The sequence below is a fragment of the Apteryx rowi genome, unplaced genomic scaffold (genome assembly GCF_003343035.1).
Source record: "Apteryx rowi isolate R43461 unplaced genomic scaffold, aptRow1 scaffold_124, whole genome shotgun sequence".
NCBI lineage: Eukaryota > Metazoa > Chordata > Aves > Apterygiformes > Apterygidae > Apteryx > Apteryx rowi.
Genome location: NW_020447464.1, coordinates 2,121,913 through 2,148,841, shown reverse-complemented (window position 1 = coordinate 2,148,841; position 26,929 = coordinate 2,121,913). Strand labels below are relative to the sequence as shown.

General features: G+C 39.5%; 1 protein-coding gene across 1 annotated transcript; it reads left to right on the top strand.

Annotated features, from left to right (window-relative positions):
• The first annotated feature begins 14 nt into the window (after window positions 1-14).
• LOC112960917 (CD44 antigen-like) lies at window positions 15-9,570 on the top strand. The gene is made up of 4 exons (XM_026055602.1): window positions 15-79; window positions 3,512-3,631; window positions 5,173-5,251; window positions 8,659-9,570. The coding sequence occupies exons 2-4, from the start codon at window positions 3,550-3,552 to the stop codon at window positions 8,873-8,875; spliced, it is 378 nt and encodes a 125-aa protein (XP_025911387.1). The 5' UTR covers window positions 15-79; window positions 3,512-3,549; the 3' UTR covers window positions 8,876-9,570.
• The last annotated feature ends 17,359 nt before the right edge of the window (window positions 9,571-26,929 follow it).

Here is a 26,929-nt window from a genome sequence, read left to right as displayed (position 1 = left end):
TCCCATGTCAATTTCATACCTGGCCTTTTTCCAGACGCTGAGGATCATCTGAACCGACTACACACCCCTCCTCCTACCAGTAAGAACAACGAATTACAATCAGTCTTTTATTGATCAATCAGTTATTTTTTTGGGCTATGATGATACTCTAAAAATATTATCATAAATGTTTTTGTAGATTGGCTTTTCTTACTGGCATTTCTAGATATGTTTATAATTTGTTTCTAAGATGCCTTTTGAGGGAAGCCTTTTCCTGTCCAAAGAGTGAACTTTGGTCAAGAGCCTGAAAAGTAGTGTTTTGCCAATAACCTCTTCTTAGATTATCTTTATGTGATTACACTACTGGAAACCTGAACAAGTGCTTCTAAACTTTTTCCTCGTGCCCATATGGAATGTTTTAGCATTTTGTCTTCCTGTTTGATGATTACAAATACCAGCTACAAATACCTCTCTGTCACTTTTTCCCCCATCCACATTTCTTCTGTATCAGGTGAACATATATCACAAAAGGTAATTCCCTGTGTGGCCATTTTTTCTAGGTATATTTGCTGTTGGTATCTTGCCAGTGATTAATGATAGCTATTTGTACTAGTCTGTAACTGACATTTGTGAACAACTTTTTTGTGAAGAGTAGGGTTTTTCTGATAGAGTTAGTACAGTTAACAGTAACAGTGTTTATTTATCACACTACAAATATCCTTTTTCCTTGTGGTCACATGCTAATAATATGTGAAATGAAGGGACTTTTCCTTATTCCCAAATGTACTTTTTGTACAAATCACCATCCTATCAGTAATTTTTTTTCCATATACTACTTCTCATACACACTAATCCAAATAATATTTTCATGCTCTTTCCTGGAAGTTAGTGGAACCATGCCAGGGTAGATTTTGGCCAATGCTCGGTGGTTTTTCTTCACACATAGGCAAGATTATGTACCTATGTATTTATAACATAATACACCAAACACTTTAAAGAATTCTTTTATTATTAATAGTTAGGAATTACAATTTGTATCCAGTGAACACATTGCTTTTGAAAGATTTGAATAAAAAGAGGGTTTTCATGATAGCCAAGAAATGTTTCTGTGTTTGTCTACTTTCTCTTTTCACTTTTATCTTGGCACAGCTCCACTAAATTTGATGGATTCTCTTTTAATTAACATTAATTAATATTAACTCATACATCATAAGGTAGAATTTGGCCTACTTTTTTTTTCAGAATTTTATATAAAGTCAGTAAAATAAACCCAATCTGGGTTTATTTACCCAAAACTGCCTGAGTTGCAGTATTTTAACATAGGCACAGCAATATAAATGCAATATATATATATGATACAATTTTATTGGAAAGATCAATCTGTTTTTAATAACTGTTTCCTACTGCAACAAGCTCATTTCTTGACTTTCATTCCCCTATTCACTTAATGAGTCCAAGCGGTCTCCCTAACTTACTGTGCAGACATTACACACTATGAAAAAATGTTAGTTACCTTTCTCTTTTAAGCATATAAAACCTGTAAGAACTGGTTTGAAGATCATTTTCGAGGTGACTATCTGTGTAGAATCTCTGCATTGTCAGTGCCCTGGCAAAGGTTCGTAACTCTTCCATTTTTTTCATTATCTTCTGTTGGTGTTTTTTAAAAACACAATACAAGGAAATGACTAGGACAATGCCATCATCATAGAAAGTGTTTGTTTACTGAGGGATTCTTTCATTTGTGTTGTTGCCCTATATAGTTCTAATGTAATGTAAAAGATTCATTAGTGAATTAACAGACTATAGTTAAAGGCCTTCTCTGAACAGATGAATTACTCGATGTACTACACTTCTTTCTTTTGCTAGCTTTTTCTGTACAGCAGTGCTTAAGCTGTGGTCTGACAACATACTAATGACTGATCTTTTGTCCAAGTGTCGCAGTGGAATAATGAATCGATCCACTGAAGGAACCCAAAATGTAACTGACAAAAAGAAAAAAATACAACAACATATCTTCAAAATGAAATTTAGAGAGTTTCTTAGGAACCCTTTCTGCCTCCTGCAAGCATGTCCCCTGGCTGAGAACACAAGGGGCCATAACTGCATCCCACGTGCTGTCCGGGCGTAGGGGAGGAGAGGGGGGAGATAGCCATTCTGTTCGCACGAGGATCGTTAATCAACGTCTATGTACCTATCTAAGGGGGCTTTGCGGTTGGAGAAGCTCTGCCATTTCTCAAGGATGATGTAAAGCACCTTAAAAAATCCACTGATGTGTGGGATAGACAAGTCAGTATTTTCGTCTTGGTCAGCTTTCTTAGATGCCAGCTCAGATCCCTTAGCTGCTGAAATTAGTGGTGAGATAGCACAAAACAACTCAACAGTCAATAAGTTTCTAGTTAATAAAAAAATGAGAACATCTGGAAGATTCATGAACTACTTGTTGGCTAACTTTAGCAGCAGGAAAAATGTGCTTCTTAGTTCTGTATTTGCCAGCTGCTATTAGGAAATGAGATCAGAGGTGCTGACTGGAGTTGCAATGCGTGTTAAAGAACAAGAACAAGAACATTACTTTTGATTGAAGTAAGCACTTAATTTGCTCTATCAGAGTCTGGAAGAATTCAGAGAGATGGAGAACTGTAATATGGTTTGTGTAGTGGCAATAAAGATAATTTTAGTAGTTTCATTTGGGACCTGGGATATCCGTATGGGAACAGAGTGGGCCAGAAATATTACTGTAATCACATTAAAGTTCAAGGGGTATGGCCATCATAGCAGATAACTGAGACTGGAAGTGTGCATTTGGATTTAAGATTTTAGAACCAAATTACACAACATATTAAAAAAGGCAGAGGGATCCACATGCAAGTTTACAGAGAGTATTTTTTGCTGTTAGGAAAAAAATTTTGATTTTCCAAAGTCCTGTTCATGTACATAGCTATCAAATTTAAAAACATCCAAAGAACTACACTTCTTTTTTATGAACACATTAAAGTTTTAGAAATTCAGCTTTCTCCTGTGTAGGAATAAAAGTAAAAGTTTAAAAAATTCTCCAAATTGATCATTTTCAGTTTTTAAAAATGTCGGGGGTTCTTTTCTCTCTCTCCCTGTTCTTTCTGTGTTTTTTCCCATGGAACAGCCAAGACATTTGACCATGTATATCAAAAACTTCTTCAAAAAAATCTGCCAAAATTCAAATGTCCTTACATTCTCCCTAGAAAATTTCTATAGGCAGTTCTAATCACATTTTGGTTCAGAGAAGTATATCATAGTTAAAAATGAAACATATGAGAGGGAAAAACCATGAATTTTGTTATTCAAAGTGCTAAAACTAACCATAGTTCACATGAGTATGATGAGTAGTCTATGCAAAAGTTTTCAGTAAAAATACCTTTTAATGACCTCAGTGTGAACTTCCTAGAAATATTTTTTGTTATTTAATAAATATTTTAAATTGTGAAAATTATACCCTAGGTACCTCACTGTTCAATACTCACCAGACATATTGGACCTAATGGATATTTTTGTTCTTTAGGATCTACATCCAGTATATATGGTAATAAAGGACCACATATGGGAGATCATGAATCCACTCCTTTCCCTGGACATACCACACCAACAATAATTTCACAACAAAGATCGTCCCACGTACCAGGTAAGTTTTCAAATTTTTCAGTTCTTTTCCAGTTTTTCATTTCTTTTTATGATTTAAGCACAGAATTATGTTAATACAAAGCACAGAATTATGTTAATATGAACCGAAGCAAGAGATGAAAATGTAGGTCAAGTTGTTCAGATTTTGTTTGGAATCAGATAATACTGAGCATTTTCACTAGTAGTCTCAAAAATGGAGCACATTGTAACTCATAAAACTTCCCAATTATATCAAGATGAGAGAAATCATATGCATTTTGGAGAAAAGGATTAAGAATTAAATAATTTTGATAAATCGATCTGAAATCAATTAGATGAAATTCAGTATAGATATATGCGAAGTATCATATCTGTGAAAATGGTCAGTGAAAATAATAGCTGAGACACCAGTATTACAGAACAAGACCTGCAGTTTAAAATGGAATAGAAGTAAGCCAACACCATGATACTATTGCAAAAAAATGCAAGTACATTCTGGGATATGTTAACAGTAACGTCATTTGTAAGACACAGAGGGTAATTATTCCACTTTACTTAGGCCTGGCAAGTCTGGAGCTGAAGTACTGTGTTCACTTCAAAACATTGCCTTTTATTAATCAAATAGGAAAAGCAGAGAAGGCCACAAAGATAATTTTCGGAAAGGTAACTTTTGAGGCAAGTTTAGAAGAACTCATTTTTAGAGAAGAATGAAAGGAGATATGAGATGAGTATGCTACAAAAAGAATGCTTATCAGTTTTTTACCATGGAGTAGTAGTAATTAACCAATTAAAATAAGTAATTTGTTTCATGTGAAACATGGGAGACTTGTGCAATGAGACTTATTTCAAATGAAAAAGAAAAGGGGGTTAACTATTAGGAGAGGATCTCTGTCTATCATGGTAGTAAAGCATAAAGAATAGACTACTGGGAAGTTTGTGAATTCTCCATTATTCAAAATCTTAAGAGCAAATGAAACATTTCTCAAGCATATTCTCATTGATCCTGTTTCACTGGAGTGAAATGTAAGTGATGTGACCTCTTAGGATCCCTTCCAGTTTTACCTCTTTATTATGATTTTGTAGTTCCTTTTTTTCAGGATTTGCTCTCAAAATGCCTACTAAAATAAGACTTTAAAGGAAAAAAATGAAGGTAGACATTTCACTCTACATTAAAGTCACCCTACTTTTGAATCCAGGATTACAGATGTCTCAGTACTAAGCCTGTCCTAGCTCTTGGAATAAATCAGTGATACAACTCTTTTTCACCTGTGCTGACCAAAGTACAGTGCTTGCAAGTGTTAGCAGTGATCAGGTCCTTCATCTGCATTGGCCTGCCTGTAGCTGAATGCATTTTCAATAGCATATTCAATGTGACTGATGATAATGTATTTGCTATGCACAGAAGCACTTTCTAACATGAACAAACATTCATGCAAACTGGGGGAAAAAATTGGCAGTATAAATGAACATAAAAGTGTTTGTGTTCTTGCAGTTCTGCGAAATGACAAAACTGTATGAGATATATTAACAGGTTGCCTTCCCCTCCCTCAATTTTACTCACAGAGTGGTTGATTATAGTTGCTGCTCTTGTGGCACTGGCATTGATTCTTGCAGTCTGCATCGCTGTTAACAGTCGGAGAAGGTAAGGAAGTCCTTTATTTTTTCAAAACACATTGCTCTGTTACTTTCCTCCTTGAGAGGCTTCAAAGCTTCATGCAAGGCTGGAGTAGTATAACACAGGAAAGAGCTTCCACTGCACAGATCTGTAACTTGAGGCTTGAGACAGTAGCTGTGTAAAGAAATATTTTGGTTTTTATTTGTAGATGGAAACTGAATGTGTACAGATCAGAGAGAATTAATTATTCTGTGTCTATTACTTATTAATAGACAGATCCTATTCACTGAGAATGAAAAATATGTTATATGGGATGAGCTGAATATAATCCTCTACCATTAACAGACTGCTGCCCACAGGGCCAGAGGTACTGGGTGAAAGGCTGTGTCAGAGCATTGCAGACGTAGGATTAATTTGTTCCTTCCAAACCAAAGGCAGTATCACAGCCGGCAGCCACAGGGGTAAGAACTGTGGGGCTGGGCGGCTGTGGGGAGTGAATTCGCCTGCAGGTGGTAAGGGGTTTTGCTGTCAGCAGTTACTTTAGTCTGCTGGAGAGACCTGAAGAATTGGAAGTTGCAGTGATTTGTGCAAGGTTAACCAGAGTCTGCAGAGAAGTAGCCTAAAGAATAGGCTGTAAGTTCGGGGCGCTCTTTCCCCTTTCTCGTGGCTGTTCTGATGTCACTCCTTGATTGTCAGAAACAGCTTATTGCTACTTGAATGTTAAACTTGAACTTTTTACCAGAGTAAATATATACTGTGTGGATAATTTTGTTCAAGAAGCCGTGAACAAATTTATTGCTTGTCTGCTGGCTGCAGGAAAGCACACATTAATACTTCTGTGAGARAGGGGCAGGGTGCTCCTGAGCCTGACTTGGGTGCTGGACTAAAGCATTCACCGTAGTAAGGGAGCACCCCAGCTAGTCCCAGCCTGCAACACGAAAAGCTTTTCTGAGGCAAGGAAGTCCAAGCTGAATGCAGCCTACAGGCCAAAGTGTCAGGTGGAGTAAACCGGTACAGCCTTGCTGAAGGAGGTAGTGAGATGCCACCTGGCATGTTGTCCCTGTGATTGTATCTATAACATCTATGCTTCTCTGACAGTGTTATTAGAGACATGCTAAAGTAAGGTATCAAGCACATGGTGAGACAGAATAAACTACAGCTTGCTTTCAGTTAAGTGATTCTGGAGTTACACAGTGTGAACAGCATGGCTTATTGATTTATGTGCTGCTCTGTTATGTCTATAAAAGTAGAGACTGCCATTGTTTCTGCCCCTCAACCCGGCGTTGCCATAGAAACAGCCAAACAGGGCTGGTATGACTGAGTGTAGATAGCATCTGATGAGAAATGAAGCAATCTCAAAGCAATAAATTATATACTAGATATTGTTAATGGAAAATCCATTTTTTACTTAGCGCTTACATGCAACTGGGAGCGAGACCAAAAGAGAGAAAGTGCACGTGGGTGTATGTATGTGTACAGATTTGGGGATTAGACCCTAGTAATATGGGCCTATTACTGTGAGGAGAATTTTTTGAAGTAGGGACATAATCTGATATACTTGAAACAAGTGGATTTTTTCATTTCACTTTAACAGGATCCGAATAATAACATGGATAAGTCAAGGATTCTGTGTTCATCTATTCTGCTTAGTGCTAATATGCTGAAAATTCATAGAGAGGTAGTTGCTGTGCAGTAAGCATACTGTGTGTGAACGTCAACTAATATGAAACTAACACTACAGCTGTGCTACAACAGAATTTGAAGTTTGAAAAAGGATGATTGAGCATTTCAGTGTTAGCTGAGCAGTAAATTGAGAATATTTTAAGCATTCGTTTATTTAAAAAGTGAGAATTATCAATGTCTTTGTTTTTAGAATGATGTCAGTTATGCCATTTTTCCAAATGGATGTTAACTGCAGCTTTTTCAGTTTCATTCTCATTGTGCTTGTCTGAAAGCCAAGGCAGAGCAGGCTTTAGTTTCAAGGCTCTTAAGTACTTGATTCAGAACTCAGTAGATTTAGCCTTTCTTGTTACGAGGTCAGTATGTCACAGGAGATTTAAAGAATTTCAACCAAGCAATCAGCTCTTCTCAGTGAGTAGCAAATTACTTGGCTTTAATATTTCCTTTATTTTTTTTAATAGCCGCTGTTTTAAATTATCCTATAAAAATTAAAATGGCCCAAGGCTCAGTGTGCTGTGATCTATTTATTTATTTATTTATTTATCCCTCTTGTTGCAAAGATCTCCTCTCAGTCTGGTGCCAGTTGTAAAAGTAGTTAGGATCTCCTTGCAGAGTCCAACATAAGGTGCTGCACGGCCTGACCTGCCTGTCAGGAAAGAAAACCTGAGCCGCTTTTCGGAAAGGCGGTGGAGTTTCACTGCCACTCGCTGTTCTCTCTTTTGGCATTTCACAGTTGCAGAACAGGAAATGTTCCCAAGTGTTTGTATAATATAAGCAGGGTGAATTGAGCTACTTTGGCTAAAGTAACCGTCACATGTCAGTCTGTAGACATAAGAAAAAATACTTCAGAAGGATAATAGTATAACTAAACTGCTGAATTAGTCATTCAGACAAAATCAGTACAACTTCACAAAGACAGTGTCCCTCTGAAGAGAGCTGTGCTTTATATATTCAGTTTACACCAGGCTATTCAAAGACAACAATTTAAATATTCAGCATGATATAGCCAGAGAGCCATCTTAACAGTCTGAGGCATAGCTGACAGCTATACAAATACTACTTTTTTTAAAGTACTGCTATTTAAAGACTTCTTTCATATTCATCCATAGCTAAATATAGGGTTTATTGGGTAGCACTGGAGTGAGCGCAACTTTAAAAACACAGTAGCTGTTCTCTTCCTTAATGTCTTCTTAATGATCTAAGCTGTTGATAATAGCAAGTGTAGTCCTGCCTTGTTCCCTGGCTGTTGGCAGGATTCTAGGCCTGACATGCTAATACAAAGAAGGAAAAAGTTGCCTTTTATAACTAGGCGAGAGCTTGGTCCCTTGACCCAAATTTCCAGCCATCTCAAAAAAAAGAGAATTTCAGAGGTCTGGTTCCAAGTCTGATTTAGCGTGCCCTTGTCCTTATAGTGGCATATATATACAAAGCTCATAAATAGGAAGATGTTCAAATATTAGCAAATAATTTCTAGCTTTCAGTAGTGCATGCTAGTCTTATTTGTAATAGAGGTAGTTGGTGATCACATCAGTGGGCTTCTGCTAAAATCATGGTGACTGTGCATATAATGGTGGCTTCATCTGGAAATGAACTACACAGCCCAGAGAAACTTTACACCTGGCGTTGCCTAAGTCTGCACTAGCAGACTCAAGCCTTGTTTCTAAGCGTCTTTTCCTCGGTATTGACTAGAATTTTCATTTTTATTTCCCTTAGTCTCCATTTGTGGTGCTTATTTTCTTTTTATTTATTACTAGATGTGGGCAGAAGAAAAAGCTAGTGATTAACAATGGCAAAGGGGCAGTGGAAGACAGGAAGACGGGTGGATTAAATGGAGAAGCCAGCAAATCACAAGAAATGGTGCACTTGGTTCATAAAGAACAATCAAATGACCGAACAGGAGCATGTGATGAATTCCTGACCCTTGATGAAACACAAAATCATCAGGAGCTTGACATGAAGAGTGGAGTGTAATGGCACCAAGTCGCCAAGTAGATCAGAGCTGGGGAAATCAAAATCGCAAGGAACTTGGACAGGAGTTCACAGATGTACTGTGCTACTGATGTCTTTTGAACATAATTAAACATAAGTTTTCTTCATTTTTAATTATTTTTAAATGATGTCCAAGTTGCAAAATTGACATGTGCTTTCTGAAATAAGCCCCCAAGAGTTGCATAAATTTATCAGTTCCCAGTTCCTACATGGAGGACACTTACTGTGTCTTTGGTGTTAGGAAGAATGCAAGTTTATATCATTGTTCCCCAGATGCAGTATCTTCGCTGTGCGGAGCTACAGGAGTATCCAGTCACTCCACCTTACAGGCACTTAAGGTACTAAACTTGCCATGGTACAAGAATAAGTGAGGAACAAATGTCAAGAGCGAAAATGAAGCTAAAAGCATAAAGGCCTCCTATACAATGTCTAAAACTTCAGAATCCTTCAGAAATGCCTTCCAGCCAGGAAGAGTGGTAGATGCATTCAAAATAGGCAAAAAGTGACAAGTGACAATTTACGACTTAATCTGTAATGAGAGAAACCCAGAAGGACGAAGTTTATTTATCTCCATTTTTAAATGTCTGTGGGCAGACAGTAAGTCTTCTTGGAAGGGGGAATAAAGACATGAAAACATGAGCTGATACATAATAAACTTCCATACTTTATTATCTTAATCTGTACAGTTATCCTTGAGTTTTTGAGGTGTTCATTGCTGTTCCCCCTCCCTCCTTCACTGGTCACCATTTGTGTATGTTTTTAATGAGCCGGTTAGTTAGGCTAATGAATAAAATAGAATGACCCCAGCTTAATCACACATGTATAAATCAAGCAATTGGAAATCATCAAATGTGATGACAGTATTTTATTTTCTGAAGAATAGGGCTCCATCTTCCCCTGCTCCCAGGCTTCCTTATGTTGAGCCTAGCAAAGCTTGTTTCCCCTACAACCATTGTGTTACCCCAGTCTGCTAATACTTTAAAACTTACCTTTATATGGTCTTGTTCACTTTCTATGAATTCTATTTCATCCACTTTTTTTTCTCTACTTTTTAAACATACCAGAAGAAATATAGCTTGCTTATTGGTACCAGAAGTTGAAATTCTACAAAAAAGATCAAAGAAAATTAAAGAAAACTCTCCCAGCAATGTAATATAGTAAAATAGCTGCAGCTGCATTGTCATATGCTTTTATTGTGTCTTTATATGTCTGTTATGAAAAGTATTTGTATTAAGCTATGATGCTGTGCATTATAATGATATGAATTACCAGAAAAAAAATTATTTGCTACCAGTAGTCTGTGCCATTTTTAAGAAAGCATATTGGAATGGAGGGAGAATGACAACTTCTAATTGGGCTGCCTCAAAAAAATGTAAGAAAAACAATTTAAGGTAATTGCAAATAGTGAGGTTTCTATTAGTTGTGGGATGGGGAATATTCTGTAACTGGGTTATTGAGATATTCCTGTCCACTGCTCATTTCACCTTCGTTTAAAATTGTTCTACTAAAGCATGCTATTTTATGTTCTCCATTTAAGCTAATTGGATGATGAGTACTCAGCTGGCAAAATACTAACATTAGCCAGAACTGATCCTTTTTGGACCATAAAGCAGAAGATTGTTGTGATTATATTTCTCAGTTACAGCCCTTCAGCAGTTTTCCATGTGTTTGAGTTGCTCTGTGCCCTGGTACCAACAGGCAGATTTCCCCGGGGCAAATTTGTGCCTGGGCAATAGGACCCAAGACAAGCTGTGATGCTAAGGGACACATAGGATGCTTTCTGATTTGCTGTATGCCAGGATGTTTAGTCTATGAACAGCTACATAGCTCATGGTCTGTAGATGTCCAAACAAGTTGAAGGCAGTGTGGGTCATAGCTATTTACATTATCAGTACATGCGGTCCACTGTCAAACTTCTCAGCCCTATCATGAGCACATATTTTAATACTGAACTGTGCTGTGGGAAGTCTGTTGACTTTGTGCATTGATTTTTATTTCATTCTTGTAATATTTTTAAGCAAGCTTTTCTATTTGTCATTATAAATCAAAATGAACTGTTGAAGTCTGTGTTAAAACGGGCCTTATATACTCATTCTGCTAAGTATAGAGATCCAGAATATGGATTATTCCTCTCTTTAAATCCTAATTTAACTCTATCAAAAGGAGTTAACTCACTGTCTTGCAGGCTAAATCTTTCTAAAAGAAGACTGCAGCATGTTATTCATCTCCCTATTCAGATGTTTAATGGAGAAAACTATCTTCCTAATTTATTTTATGTGCAGTATCTATAAAAACATGGACAATATTGGGCTTCTTTTTATATTTTTAAATAGGGAGATGCTCAATTTCTCTTTACAGAGGCAGCGCCCTTATTTTATATATGCTGATTCCTTTTTGATTATGTCATGTGATTCATCTGTAATCAAGTTGCATTATAGTTTCAAAACTACATGGCCATTTCATACATGTAATATAGTAAGTATTTGTATTAAGCTTAGTTTTATTGTTTGAGGGGTTGTTTGTTGTGTGTGTGTATTTTTTTATAGAGAGCACTTGACATATTTGCATATTTATTTAACAAATTAATCAGAATGAAAGAAAATATTATCTCTAAATTGTAACTAGAAATAGTATTGCTTAAAAAAAATTGAATTGTAAAATGAGCTTCCAAAAATAAACTTGATCCCACATTGAGGATAAAAAGCAAGATTGGCATTACTAGTGGGAGAGAAGAGCTATTCAGCAGGATAGTCCTTTCTCGTGCTGGTGAGCCAGAGATCAGGTTTTCTGACTGCGAGCTCTACACCAGGCGTAGCTGGATGCGTGTGACCTCGTACGCTATGCCAGCCTGCATAGGCTTCCCAGCCCCTGACGGGGCAGCGACAAACTCAGCTCCTCCTCCGGGAGCCGATAACCTGGTCCAAGTTAAGCTCAGCCGAGGAAGACGTTGCCTTTTCCTGACTCGCTGAAACAGCATAGTCCAGACCATCTCTGGCAAGGAAGTCCTCTCTAAAGCACTGAGTATGTTTAATAGAGAGGAGGTCCATTTTATGAGAATGGAGTATTTTCCTCAAACAATCCGGGGTGATTGTTCCACCTGTGTTTTCCTGAAGACAGAGGAAGGAGATGCAGTCTTCATGTCTATGCGAGTGGATGTTTTAAACCCTTTCCACAACAGCAGTTCCAAACTGATATTTCTGCACAACACTGCACATCATAGGGGTGTCTTTTGTGTGTCATTTCTCATTTCTGCACTAAATAGGCTGAAGCATATTGGCTGGGATACCATCAGGAGGTAACTCCCCTGTGTCCTTTCAGCGCATAGCAATGGTGCTGGGCAGAGACAAAGTCATCCTGGTTCAGGCTGGGCTTAATTACTCTTTCTCTAGACAAAGGAAAGAAATTATATCCTCTGAGAATCATGTTTTGCCTTGGCATACACAGAAGCCAGGACACTTAGAAAGCCAGCAGTTATTGGGGTTATTTTACGTTATATTTGGCCCTTAGGACAAAATATTCAATATTGCAGCCAGCAGTCATTTCTTAGCCTTATTAAACATTTCAAGGCTCTGACTGCTTTAACTAACCAAGAAGTTTTGTTAGTTAAAGAATACAGACCCTGTGGACAACGCTAGGTATTGACCAGTTTTCCTCTGGGGAGAGGAAAAAGACGAAAAGGTGGCGGAGAAGTGTTGTACTGTGCTGTTCCAGCTCCACAGGATTGGGGGACCAAGCGCGTTTCTTCATGTGGGGCAGGAGTTATGGAAGGGTGTTTTGAGGGTGGGAACCCCATGGGATTTGGGGAGAAGGGAGGGCACGGTCGCTGGGAGGGGAAGTGAAGGGAGAGTGAATTTTCTGTGCTGCTCAGTAGGAAAGTCCCGTCAACATCCCCAGGACGTTGGCACTTGAAAGTTTCACAGCTCTAAGACAGAAAGAAAAAAAAAAAAAGCCTTTCCCTGTGAACCCCCCGCCTCCAGGTCACCCTGCACATGCACCACCCCATTTGCAAACTGATTTTGACCAATTTCCCCCCAGCAGCTGGCTTCTCGTTATTACTCTGCCATGGGGCCTGTGGCGCTCACCAGCACAACGTGGAGAGCAACTGGCTGTGACTATGAGAAATAAGTGGCAAAGTGCAAATTTGGCACAGATGAGTAACAGTGTCTTTTATACAGCACGCAGCCTGTACTTTCCGCCTCCCCGGCTCACCCGTCGGTGCCGGGTTGGCCAAATGCCTTGGCTCTGACACGGTTTCTAGAGCGTTCCTATTCTTGCTCATCTTCCTGTTTTTGAAGTCAAGGACTTACGTGGACCTTCACCCAGGTCGACTGTGCTGCAGCACAGCTTTTTGAAAAATTGAAATTAAAGAAGTGAATGCATCAGCAGGGAAGATCTCCTACCCTCAAGGGAGCTGATTATTTTTAAGGTGTAAGTAAAGCAGAGACAGTGAAAGTTTCACATATGCTTTAAGCTCAGCCTTCTTTCCATTTTGTCTGGACAGTTCCAGCAAATATAGAGGTTTTGTCTAAACTAAGCGTTCTCCAACTATTTATTAAAACCTCTTTCTCTACAGGCAAGGGCTTTTCAGATGAATGAGTGGATGGGTGAAACCCATTTTCATAAATTCTCTCCCACGGAAATCTGCACATTGAATGCTGATGTGAATGTCATTGGGTTTGTGTTGTCTTTCAGAAAAAAGAAACACGTGAAAATGATGAGGATTTGGATCAAAGCAAATGCTCAAAGACTGTCAAATAAGAAGATGAGCAATTTTTGTTTCCAGAAAAAAGCATAGTTTAAATTAGTTTTAATATCTCAGACAAGAGATGTAATTGTGTAGAATTATGGTTTTTTTGAAAAATTTATCATACCTAACACATAATATGGCTTTCCCTTCAGACTAAAATAAAATGCTTAGAAGTAATATATTGCCCATGGGAGAAAATTGCCTGTGTAAATTTGCAGGAAGGTAGGGTTTGTCAATTCAAACAGGATGTGACATAAATTAAAGTGTGTTTATCAGAAAACCCTAAAACTGTTTTCACAGTGTTAAAAAAAATTTCCTACTCCAGAGCGCCCGCTTAACTTGGGTTTTAGCCCAGCAGTACCTTCTTCCTGGTGAGGCAGGAGGCTCTGCCGGGGCCGATGCCAAAGCCCGGAGCGCAGGGGCTGGCCGTGGGAAACTGGCACGTGGCTCGCAGGCAGCGGAGGGAGCAGTGAACCAGACCAGCTCCAGGTCTGCCAAGGGAGCTCGAACTCCCAGAGCAGCCCAGGGTAGAGGAGGAGCCAGTAAGGTATTTTCTGCCTATTCTCCATGGGCTATAAGTTTTGTCCTCGGTGCCTGAAAGCCTTCCCTCAGGCCATCGTGTTAGCGTGGTGCAAACTTTACTACCTGTATGTCAGTCCTGTGTTGCAATACATAAATGGTTTGGTTGCAGGCAGAGTTTTAGCCTTAGAGCTAAATTTACTTGCAGTCATTAGGGTACTTCTAGCTTCTGGCACCGCTATTTTTTTTTCCTGGCTTAATTTAAAAAAAAGCTTAGATCATTTTCAATGACCACATTTTCCTTGCATGAACCAAGCCTCCAAGCTTTCATTTTACCCAGAATACACAGTAATAAACCAAATATATTTTGCCTCGTGATCAGCTATTAAATCTGAGTTTACCCCTTTTTGTCTGCCTTCTCTTTTTGATAATAAGCATCTTGTTCAGGGCTGCTGCTGCTGATTTTTACCAGTGTCCTTACTGCAGCCGCTCCAGAGAGAGAGAGAGAGTTTTGTGCAGTAGGAGGATTTCACGCCTAGCCTCTAGGCTGAGTTTTTTTCTAAAACGAAGAACTTTAGGGCAGCCTCCCTGGAGGGGAAACAAGTCTCCACAGCTCAGCATAGCTGGGCCCAGCGATCCCAGCTGACAACTGCATGACTCCTCAGCTCCTTGGCACCGGAGAGAAAATACTTTCTGCAAATGCTTTGGATGAAAACCCTAAATAATAGAACCCTCACAGCACATCTCTAGAACAGTATGTTGGGTTAATTTTACTTTTCAGAGCTGCGAACAATTTTGGCTTCATTCATGGAGGGGCAAGCTATGTCTAAATGCTGCCTGTTTATATGTATTGCAGTGTGGGGTTTGTTTTATTTATAAAACTGTTTTACAATCATCAGTTACAATTTTATTGTTCTACAATACATTTAAGCCTGTTTTATTTTGTAGCAGCAGGTCATCAGATTCACTAGTAGAAGCAAATTAAATTTATAGTTATCAGGAGCTTTCTTGCAGTTCTTCTCTTGTGGTTCATTTTCTAGTTAATGGTTCTTTCATGCATCCAAAGAAAGTTTGAAATGGACTCCAGGTAAGGATGTGTGTTTGTGAAGTTAATGATATAAAAACCCCAAATTATCCTTTGTTCAAAAAAGGTGAAGTTTGCCCCTGTGAGGGGGCCAGTAGAAAGCCTGCGGGTTAGTTAAATTCCATCTGAGTGGGGAAAATAAATAGAGTCCAGACAATGTTCAGAGGGGCAGCTTTGTGCTGATTTTCTGCAAACATGTGGGTCTTACTTGGTGAGTCTTTTCTAGAGCAGTGTTCGTTCACATGCAAGAGTGCCTTCAAAATCATTGGTAAAGAAGTAAGCTAACAAAGTTTATTTAATCCTGGCAATTTAGGTAATCCAGGTAATTTAGGTAAAACAGTGGAATGAATTTCTAGATGAATTTCCTAGATTGGTCTCTCTTCTTTTTCCCTTTCAAAGAGTTCAGGAGTCACTGCTCTTTGCTTTCTCGGAAGTCTCCAGAGCAGTCTTTCTCCGGGGTGTCTAAGGACCATGAGCAAGTGATCCATGAAGTACCTGCAGGCACACAAGTAAGAAAACAACCAAGCAAAGGTAGATCAATCTTACAAATGAATATGGGAAACGCAGCCATATTTTTGGTTTAGTGCTAAGTGAAAATGATTAGCACTACTGCACTGCGAAGACAGGCCCTTGATTTCTTTTGATCCTGCATTGAAGAAGCGCCACAAGCAGTGCCAGGCATGGCTCCCGCGGTGCCCTTGGCTGCAGGGCCCTGGGGCCGCCGCTGCGGCTGCGCTTTATCTGTCTGTGCGCACGTCTTGCGTATCACTGCAGCGCCTGCCTGCCTCGGGAGCAGCCCCACAACCGCAAGACCTAATCTCTCATGCAATCTGGTTTCCGTCCGGCTGCGTCTGCAGCAGAAGTTGTTGGGCATCCTGCACACGAGGCTGCTGGCCCCAGTGCCCCCGACACCTCCTGCAATTTCTGTATTGGCTCTGCGGAGCTTCTCTAGCTCAGGGGAGCTAAATCCCATTGGGACATTTGCACATTCTGGTAGTATAAATGCTCACGGCAAACAATTCTGGCTAGCCTGACATTTTCAGTGGTGTTTTCTTCCTGAAGAACGTACGTCAGGGCCACCTGCTTCTTTCATATCCTTCTCCTGTTTTACATGTATAGTCTAATACAAAAGAGAAGATTGTCTCTAAGGTTTATTGACTCTGAAATGTTATCTCTGTTTTTCTTTCCCTGCCTAAAGGGGGAGGGGATATAGAAATATCTCTTAATATGGATCAGTGATTCATGACTTGCTGTTTTCTATACCACTGTGTTTTCTCACAGTGACGGACACATTCTAGCCATAAAGACAGTCCAGAAATAATTTTTTTCTAAAGCTGAAGACTAGGAGAAAGACAGGCTTAAGAGGAGCTTACAATGTCTTACAGAATCAGTCTGTGGGACTGTATTTTTGAAAGGGACAACTTTTATAATTGTAGAAGCGGCTCCTGCATGGCTTTTTTTTAGCTCATTCTCACATAAAGAGATTGAAAAAATAATCAATCAACATAGGTGATAGTATTGTGCCTTTAGTTTCAAATGTTTTGGCATGATGTTTGAGAAAAAGGGTGACAATCTTTTATGGAAGGAGTCTGAAAGTGCGCAATGCACCAAATATAAAACATGTGAGTGATGGGGATCCTGAATACAACAAGCTTCAAGGGGAACTTAAAGTCAGCAGCATGTGTTTATTACCACTGCCTGCTGATGTGGCCAGACCAGGATGTTTTAATATCCTGCCTCCAGCAGGAAGTGTTGACATGGTATAGAAATGGCAGCAAATAACCTGGACCTCAAGTTTATCTCTTGCCCCAAAATCTTCCTAACCCCGTGTTAGGACTTTGGTTCATTAGTGACTCAGAGGGAGGGATGCCAGCTGAAGAACTGCCAAAGCCACTTCCTGCCTTGCCTGGCTTTTCTTTGGAAATGTCTCAAGTGAAGGCTGACCTTGGTTAGGCTAGTAAGAAACAAGCCCAGGGTGTTGCAGGCTGTGAAACCTGGCAGACTGGGTTCAGGTTATGTGTGCTGATCACTTCACGGTGATTCTGCTGCTTCCCTAGTGTGTCCCACTGAGATCATAAATGTTGTAGCTTCCGCTTTGTACTTAGCCACCGCCAGTCCTTTGGCCCATGGCTCATTCCATGAGCATCTCTTAATCCATGTATTAAATATAGTACATTTCTCTGCAAAGTGGTCCAGAGGCTCAGCTAAAGGCATTTTATATATATATATTTTTAGACAGACTAAGAGGAAAAGATTTATTTTTTAGCAGACGGGAGCAAAGTGAGGTTTCTAAAGCAATTGCAACTATTCCATTTTATTGTCCTACTCTTCTAACATTTCTTCCTACTTCCCTAGTATTAGTATTTCAGCCTACATATGAAATAGAGCATCATGCATAGCCCTAGATCTCAATGCCAAGACCTGTGGTTTTTGCATCCTGGACTTCATGACAAATGAGCTCAGATGCAGCCAGCACCCTGCAATATTTGCAGTATTCGGAGTACACCGCTGAAGGGTGAGATTTCTAGCACTTAGCAAATTCAGATCCATCACTTATGGTTGCTGCAGTTTTTCAGGGCAGAGAGCCTCTCAGGTCATTCTGTTTTATCTGAACTCCTATCTGAAACTTTTCAGTATTGAGCCCTGGCTTGCAGTAACACTCACACATATAATCCATGAAAATTATGAACCAACATTTATTGATGATATGTACATAAGAGGTACAACATTTAGTGAAATATTATATTCACGATTATTTCCAGTACAGAAAGAATCTCCAGTTTGTTTTATACATGAAAGTTACAGAAATCAGTTCACACCATAGGAAAGCATTAGAAGGGAATAGCTACAGAAAGCTGTAAGGAGGAAAGGATCTGAACTACAAAAAAAATAGGCTTAGTCTGCGAGGCTTTCCAACTCGAGTATACCAGAACAGAGCCCAGAGGGGAGAAATGTTATATCATCTGCATTCATTAGTTTTTAAACAAACTGTGCTATAGATATTGTACAGTATGTCATTTCAAAATCTGCAAAACTTTTTGAATGTAAGGAAAAGATAAACCTGATCCCTCTTGTTTTTTGATTCTTTTTTTACGTGAAATAGCTTAGAAGATTCCAGCTCATGACTGGTCACATTTGGGAGGCTGCACGGGACGGCGGCGGGGAGGACCGGGTAGGCTAGGGCACTGTGGTGTGCCACTCAAATTGAAACACCGTCCCCGGTCTCACCATGCTTCCCACATCCCGCACTTTGGGGCCGGGTTTTGATCTCTTTCCACTTACAGGGAGATGCTTGAGTTGGGAGGGGAACCAGGCCCCGGGGATTTAGGAATGACTCAGCTCCTGCCGTTCATCTCGCCCAAAGTCTCCCAAAACCCTTCAGCATCGGTGACGCTTCATAACACCTCCAGCTTTCGCCCCAGAAGCTGCTTATTTTCTCACAGCTCGGAATTATAGTCCAGATTTCAGCAGAACTTTGCTACTGAGTACAGAGCTCCTATGCATGTGCTATGAACAGACACACTTTTCGTAAACAGCAGACGTCATGGACATCAGCCACAGTAGCTCGGGGGGCATTTAGCTTTGTATTTAACTTCCGATAACTACTAATATCTTTTTTTAACAATGGAAGTATCAGGGGAACCTTTGCTTGTGAGTCTATTATTAACGTTTCTCCGAGACCCTTGCTACAGCGGGACCGAAGCAGCGGCTCCTGCTGGGAGGGCTCCTCAACCGCACGCTCCTTGAAGGAGCCTGGAGTCAGCAAGGACCTGGACGGGATTCAGGGGGATCCTGTAAGTGCTGATCCTACAAGTCCTACGGACTGCCTGAACATTGCACAGTGCACACAGAGTCAAAAGGAAATAGGGTGTCCAAAGGGAGAGTGCTGTTAAGATGGATCTTCCCTCGTTCGTTGTGCTAATTTAAACTTACTAAACTTATGGTCATTGATAGCGTTCCAACGTGTCAAGCAAACAAGAAGAAAACAAGCCATAAACTAATTATTCTCTGTGTCCATTAATTCTTAATGTAATCACTAGTGCATTCGCAAGGCAGCAAATCTATCCTGGGATCACTGCCACTCACTGCCAGGGAATCACACACATGCAGGTACTAGCACGCACCATGCTGGTTAGATAGTTGTAAACTAAAAATAACCTATTTACAATAAGCTGGCTGCATATATGATTCTGAATATTATCAGAACAAGATACTCCATAATAGACAGATAAAGCAGTTATTAAGCTATGGAACTTATTCAGTTAAATGGCCAAAAGGAAAATAAACCCCAATAAAAACAAAAATCCAAAAAGTAGAACAAAATTTTAAAAGACATTCTGATTTTCTACTATAGCTCAATGCACAGCAATCAATTAAATTAAAGTAAAGCACCTCTATCCATACTGTATACACCATTTCACTGAAATTACACATTGATAGCTACATTATCTACACTAAGTGCAGAGAGGCACTGGACATCATGCTTCAACAAAATGTCACAATTGGTATCAGGAAGGATCTATCACTATTAGTAACTCATGTAGCACTATTCTACCCGCAGTCCCAATTAAGATAATACCTGGTACATCTGATTTAAAATACAAGAAAGATTAAAATACAAGGGTACATCAACACACTTCCTATATCTACCAGATATTTAGTCTCCAAAACCTCAGGAGAATATAATGGCCCTGTAGATTTCTGAATAGGTGGAGAGATATCCAGTGTCAGTCACGCTGGGACAGCAATATTTGCCATTCAATATTTTCTTTGTTTTGAATCATGCTCATGGAGCTAATTGGCTATAAAAGGAATTTTCTCTGATATAACTGTTTGTTATTAATATTTTTATTCCTTTAAAAACAGTTCCTTGTTAATTAAATACAATTTATTATAGCCATGGCCTTAATGCCAAGAGGTATTTGCCTGGGAACAGATGACCATAAAAGAGAAGCAACGCTCACTCGTCTTGGTCAAAAAATATAGCGTCTGTGTTCTTTAAAATACGTAAGAAAGAAGGAGGTATTTGTACAGATGCTACCTGGTTTAATTGGTCCCATGGTTGTTCTATTGGTTGCTTTTCAAGGAGGCAAAAATGAGGCCAAGCCATGAAGTCTTTCTGCAGGCTGAACTCATGCACATTTTATCCTAGCAAGATGGACTAGGTACCTGCTAATGTGTTTTTTGCCTACCCAAATCTCCAATTTTCTTTATTCAGCATTCTGAGTCAGTCAATCATACATGATCAGATCCTAAGAAAGAGTTGCAGGATTTGGCACAGGTAACACCAGGAAAAATGAGGGACAACTGCCCAAGACGGTCAATCTAGAAGATTGTTCAGGTTATAATAACACTGTTCTATAATGAACTGCAGCATTTAAGGACATCTTGAAATTCCTATTCGCTTCCTGCATTTTGTGCTTCATTTATAATTCATCACTAAATGTATGTTCTTAGTTCATTAAACATAACACAGAAACATTCAATTGATTCTAAATGTTATAAGAAAGCTGCTTTTGTTCTAAGGTACAGATCACCTTTAAAGGATTATTTTCCTATCTTATACGGTCATATAGAAAATATTATAAGAAAATATTTGTGTGTCTGTAAATTACAGATACTAGGTAATTTAGTTCAGTCTACACTGTAGTTTCCAGAGAATAAGTAAAAAACCCATAAAACCTGTATTAATAACTAAATTGGTATCGAGTATATCATATTTAACAATATAAATACACATGCAACTTTTTCTCATGCATTCTACAAACTACAGTTCACACCAGATCATGCGAAATGGGATCTATTTAAGAAAGGAGCAGGGTATGTTGGATGGAAGTGTGTGCAACCATCTTTAAGAAGGCAGGACAACCTGTAGTACACCAGAACTCACAAGCACGTACAAAACAGCAAAATGGAAATGCTACAATCTACAATTTTTACTGCAAAATCAATTTGTAAACACAGTTTGCGTACAGTCTTTGAAAAACTGTAGAAAAAAATAGAAAAGAATGATACAAAAAATCCCTGCAAACTATTCTATTTATGTACAAAGCAATATACAGACACCAGACAATCCAGGTTGCGTGATGCTGCCTACAACAGTCTCCCTTTGCGCCATGGCACTTGCCACAGAGCATCATTAAAAACACTTGCAAAATTCTTGTATTTTGGAAATCAGACTAGAAGGACTGGTTATTCCAGCATCGATCCGTAACGGGTCTGCAGCAGAATGTACTTAGAAATGAAAGGGGAAGTACATCAAAAAGTTGGGCAATGTGAGGAATCTCACAAGGCTTCCTGCCTCCCCAAGTCATTCCTCAGCTTGTGGGTTAGTTCCCTCTCAGACTATAGAGACCTACTCGGTGGCTCAGTAAAATGCTCTAGGTTTTTTTAATGTTTGGAGCCTGTGTTTTACATAAGACTCATAGATTCGAATGCACAACCACCGTATCTGCTTGGATTTGTACGACCTGGTAGCAGGAAGTTACCAGGTCTCCACTGAGGGGAAGGTATCCCTGGGACAGTGGGAAAACCTGAGGAACGGGTCTCCAGCGCCTTTTGCCAGTGAACCCATTTGCACAAGAAGTAAAGGAATTCACAGCACCTGGCCTTTAGCGGCGATTTGGCTCATTCATAGCAGCAGATTTCAATTTAATATCCAACACGATCAGGAGGAAAAAATGAGGGAGGGACCATTGCGCAGTCCAACCCAGGCACACTTGCTAGGGACATTCAAGTCCTGCCTTGGGTGGGCAGAACCGCAGCGTCTGCTTGTGCTTTGAGGATTATGGATAGACACAGCCTAGTGTCCGCAGGGGAAGAAAGATCCATGACTTTGGAAGGAATATATATTTAACACATTGTTTCAGGTAACTTGTGAGCAAGGATATGTAACACTTAAAAAAATAACATGGCGTAGTTGATCAACTTGTTTACAGCTGTATTGTCTTCTCTGACACTTCAGTATTGCGATTGCTTCCCCCCCCCCCCCCAATACTTGAAGTTATTCTCTCTGTATAGTTATTCAGACAATAGAAATCAGATAAATATTTTTCCCTTGAAGTCATTAGTGTGATTGGAGAAAAGAAAATGACTCTTCTTCCACAGGGTGCTTTCTGCTGGGAGCAGGAGTTTCCACATGACCTTTTGTGTTGAAGCAAACAGAGTTGTACCAGAGGCAAATGGCCCCAGGGACTATAAGCCTATTATAATAGCTAACATGAAAAATATCCTATTCATGGCCTTAGAAGTCACAGTAGTAAAATCAAGGATAGTCTTCTGGCTCATAACAGAATAAAATTACAGTACATTTTTTATAAAGTGCCCTTATTTACTCTTCTGTAAATTAATTCAAATGCAGTAATAAAAATGGGAAAATGGAACTTAATGACATGAGAAACAGTTACACCTTTAAATGTCTACAAAAGGGTTTTCTGAGCCTGGTACTAAAGCTCAGAGCCTTTTTAAAGGCATTTACAGAAATGAAGGTCAGAGGTGAGGTTTAATACTGGTTATGTTTTCAGGGAATTATGTGACTGCTGCTGTGTTGCTACAACAAGCCCACAACAACACAAGCGAAGTGGAGAGAGTAAAGAAAATCCAGGCAGTTGCCAGAACAAATTTGTTCAAACCCTGTTGCTGTAGCTTCCTAGATGAACAGTCTGCTCTTCTGAATATCTACTACCAGAAAAGTAATGACCCTGGGAGTGATGGAAAACAAATCCAAAATCTGTATTACTCATGCGCTTTAAAGTGACATAAAGCTCTGAATTCCCTGTGTGCTGAGAAAGAAATGGAGATTAGCTGAATCTCGGGGAAGAAACAGATCAAAACCGTAATGACAGTGATCCTAATTTCTATGCAGAGTTTTAAACTCCTTGCTGGACTTGTGGCATAGAAGTGATTTGCTTTTACAGCATCTTGGCAAAAACATTTCGGGTGTGAGAATCACTTTCATCTTAAATACCAGACAGTGACTCTTCCCTAGGACTGGATTGTGAAACCTCTTATTACTTAAAGGAGACAGGAAGAGACTCGGCCTTTCTGGGAAGCCTGTGACTCCCACAGGTTTCAGTGGGACTTCAGGTGGTCAGAACATTGCAGGCACAGGTTCTACTACAGCAAAAAGTAGTTTTTTGAAGAAGCAAAGAGTTTCTCACTGGTTCAAATGGAAGGAGCACATACCATAAGATAGTTCAAATGGCTTAGCCCCACCTATTTGAAGCATTTCCCTGTGTCAGTCCCACACTTGTCTCCTAGAGTGCTGGTGCAGCCTTTGCTTTCTAAAGGAAGTAAGGAAGAAAATTCAGTAGCAAAGTGCTCCTTCTCTTCTTTACTTTTAACGTACAGTGCTCCTTAGTTTTAATTAATAGATAGTAAGAGAATGCTGACCCAGCTTCAGCAATAAATGCATAAAGCAAATGCGTAAATATGTACTTCATTAAGCATACTTAATTAAGCATTGAGTCTTTGCCTGGGTTAGACTTTTCCACGTGCCAGTGATGCAGCAATCCAAAGGGCAAAGGGTATCGCAGTTGCAAAGACAAGAGGAGGAACAGACAGAATAACAAACAAGATGAAAGTAGAAAGAAATATTAATTCCTTCTGGAACTACACAGAAAGCAAATCACTTTCTTCTGTACTTTAACTTTGCTACCCAAGCACTGGAAACAAATACAAAACCTTTGCCAGAAGCAAATTAATACATTTAATTAACACTTCTGGTGAAACTAAAAAGCAAGTGGTCAGTAACCAGCGTCGTCTACTCAAATGTGAACCATGTATTAGCTTGAGTGGCCGGCTCCTGGGTTATTTTGTGTTTATTTAGTTAAGTAGCAACCCAGTCTCATGTGGAATGAGCAAATCGAGAAATGCAAGCCAAGAATGAGTTACATTTTCCCAGAGAAACGGAAAGCTTTTTGATGGTTAAATACAGTGCTGTGTTGGAGTAACACTATATTAAGAATTCAGCCAGGGTAAAAGCAGAGGAGTTTACCAAAAACAACACTTCTCCTTCATCCACATCCACATTTAAGTAGAGAAATGCCATTGTAATTATCTTTTGAAACTTCCCTGAGTTACTGTATCTACAGAATTGCTATTTTAAATCACAGTCTGCTATTCTCGTCCTATCAAATGACCCAAATTTATTTTCTCTTATGTGGGTGGAGTTTCTGTAGCATCTCATTCCTTCCTCCCTTAGTCTCCATGTGAAGAATCACTCTTCAAAGGACAGTATGTCCCAAGCGGATAAGCGTAAGCATATTCTGAGCGTTTTTCAACATGTAATTTTGCGGCGCTGCCTAGTCGCATGTTGCTGGCAGTCCTATTTGCTTCCAGCTATTAAACAGCTTCAAAAGGCAGCTAGACTTATACGGACCAGTTTTCTAAAGCTACTTTCAGGACAAGCAATTGATGTAGTTGCTCCTAAGAAACTGCTAGATGAACAGGCTGGACAGTTGTGTATTAATTGACAGGCTGTGCTACAACATGGTTTGAGAAGCCAGGCTATATGCTGCAGTAAATTCTGCATGTTACTCTTGGATACAGCTGCTACTCAAGTGGCAGTAAATTTCACTTGATGTGAGCCAGCACCCTCAGAAGAGACAACATTGTAGAGTACCAATGCTCCCTCACAGGCACACTGCTGGCACATAACCCAGAAGAAAGAATTTCTTCAGATGCAGACTAGGTCCCTGATCCTGAGATGCTCTTAACACCTATGCTTTCAATTCAATACCTAACGTGCAAAAATTTGTGACATATTGTTTCCTTTTTTTCCTATTACAAATGCACTTAAAGAAGAAAATACATGGGTTTGTTCCCTTGTGTTTTGGGAGAAGAAGAAGATGGGACTTGGTTAATTCTGGATATTCTAATACCAATGATTGAAGAGAAGACCACCTGTCTATCACTTCTCCAAATATCCTACAGTTCCAGCCTTCATAAAAAATTCTTTAAGGTGAGGCCTTCACCTTGAAAAAGGTCTCCACCTCTAATGCATGTGAGAGACCTACAGAATTCACAGTGGTTCAATATTTATTAAATTATGTAGGCCATTTTGCTTAGGATGGTAGCAATGGCATGTGAGAACAAAAATAGGAAGGCAAGAAAAATATTCCATGCCAACAAATGCTTGAATGAGGAACACTCTGACAATGGACTCGATCTTGCACATCATTTATTCGTGCAAGTAACCTTCACTGGCTCAAGTCCGTGTGCATTGCTGGAGATCTTTGTATGAATGCAGATGAGCAAGAGCAGGTTATAGTTACATTTTACTAGCTTCTGAAGAGCCAAGTACCACTCTACAGTTAAACACATTATTCCTGTTTACTCCCACGACAGCTCTGAGCACAGACACTGGCTAGCCTATGTCCATAAATATTTCAGCTCTGTTTTCGGCCATTTTAAAGTTCATCATATGCTCCTATTCTAGTTCATTCTGGGAAGCTCTGAAAGCTTCCCACATGTTGCCCAGGGCTGGTTCTGTGGGTAGAGCTTCCCAAGGCCACTCGGCTCAGCTTTGCTACAGAACATTGCCAATATTATAACAGCATTCACCAGTGTCTTAGAATTGCTGAGTTTTAACAAGCACCTTTAAAAACATTTAACAGGATGATTATCGTGACTCTAATCTCTTCTGGCAGGATGAGCCAGCTATACTATGTTGACAAAACACCATCTTGTTAATTCAGATGCCATGTGCTCTAGGAATCATTTCTCTGACATTAGAGATTTTTATGAATTGTTACTCTGCAAGAGACAGAAAGAGAGATGTATATTCAATGTATTGGTCTAAATCCTGAAATTCTGGTTTATTCTTCATTCAGTCCTAACTCTGGCCCAATTCTATTAACTTTAATATGGAATTTAGCTTAGTAATGAGTTCAGATTTTAGCCATTGTTTGAAATACGACACATATTTGAAAGAGGCTTTCACTTCAAATTAAATGTTACTAATGATTACATTCAGAAACTCTCAATTATTTAGCGTAATAGGTTCAGGATTTGTTTGCAAACAATTATCATGCACCCAACCATGACATCCTTGCTCACACCTAGTAGTACCTTACTTGTGTAGTCCCTTCCACATGAGGAATCCCACTGAAATCATTGCAGCAGGGTGAATAGTAAGGTGCTACCTACTTTGATTAAGGATGGCATAACTGAGGCCATGGCATCCTGTAGTTTCTAAATCAGGCATAGATTTAGTGAGGGAACTAGCAGCCCACCCCTGCATTAATACTGCCTTGTATTGTACAATGCACTGTGGTCACAGAGCAGCACAGCCCCAGAATAAGATGAAGGCTGCATCTGCCCTGTGACAGCTGAAAAAATACAACACGTGCACTCAAACGTAAGATCTTGTCTTGATATCAAATGTTAGTTGCACTGATGCAACAAAATGTCTGGGGTAATTTATTGACTTCCGTACGTTAATCTTGCCCCTGGCTCTAAGTTCAGTTTGAAGTGCAACTAGGCACAACATTTCTGTGCTTCCCATGCCAGGTGCTTATTATTATTAAAACAAACAGAAATCTTTATAGACATTTTCAAAAGATATTTCAGCCACACAGTGCCAACTAGATCAAATGTACACCGTGGAAGTGACTCACAGGTCACAGGTATGCCACAAGAGTCACCGAAACACTTGAGGGCTGATAGGATGTTAGGTTTATCTGGC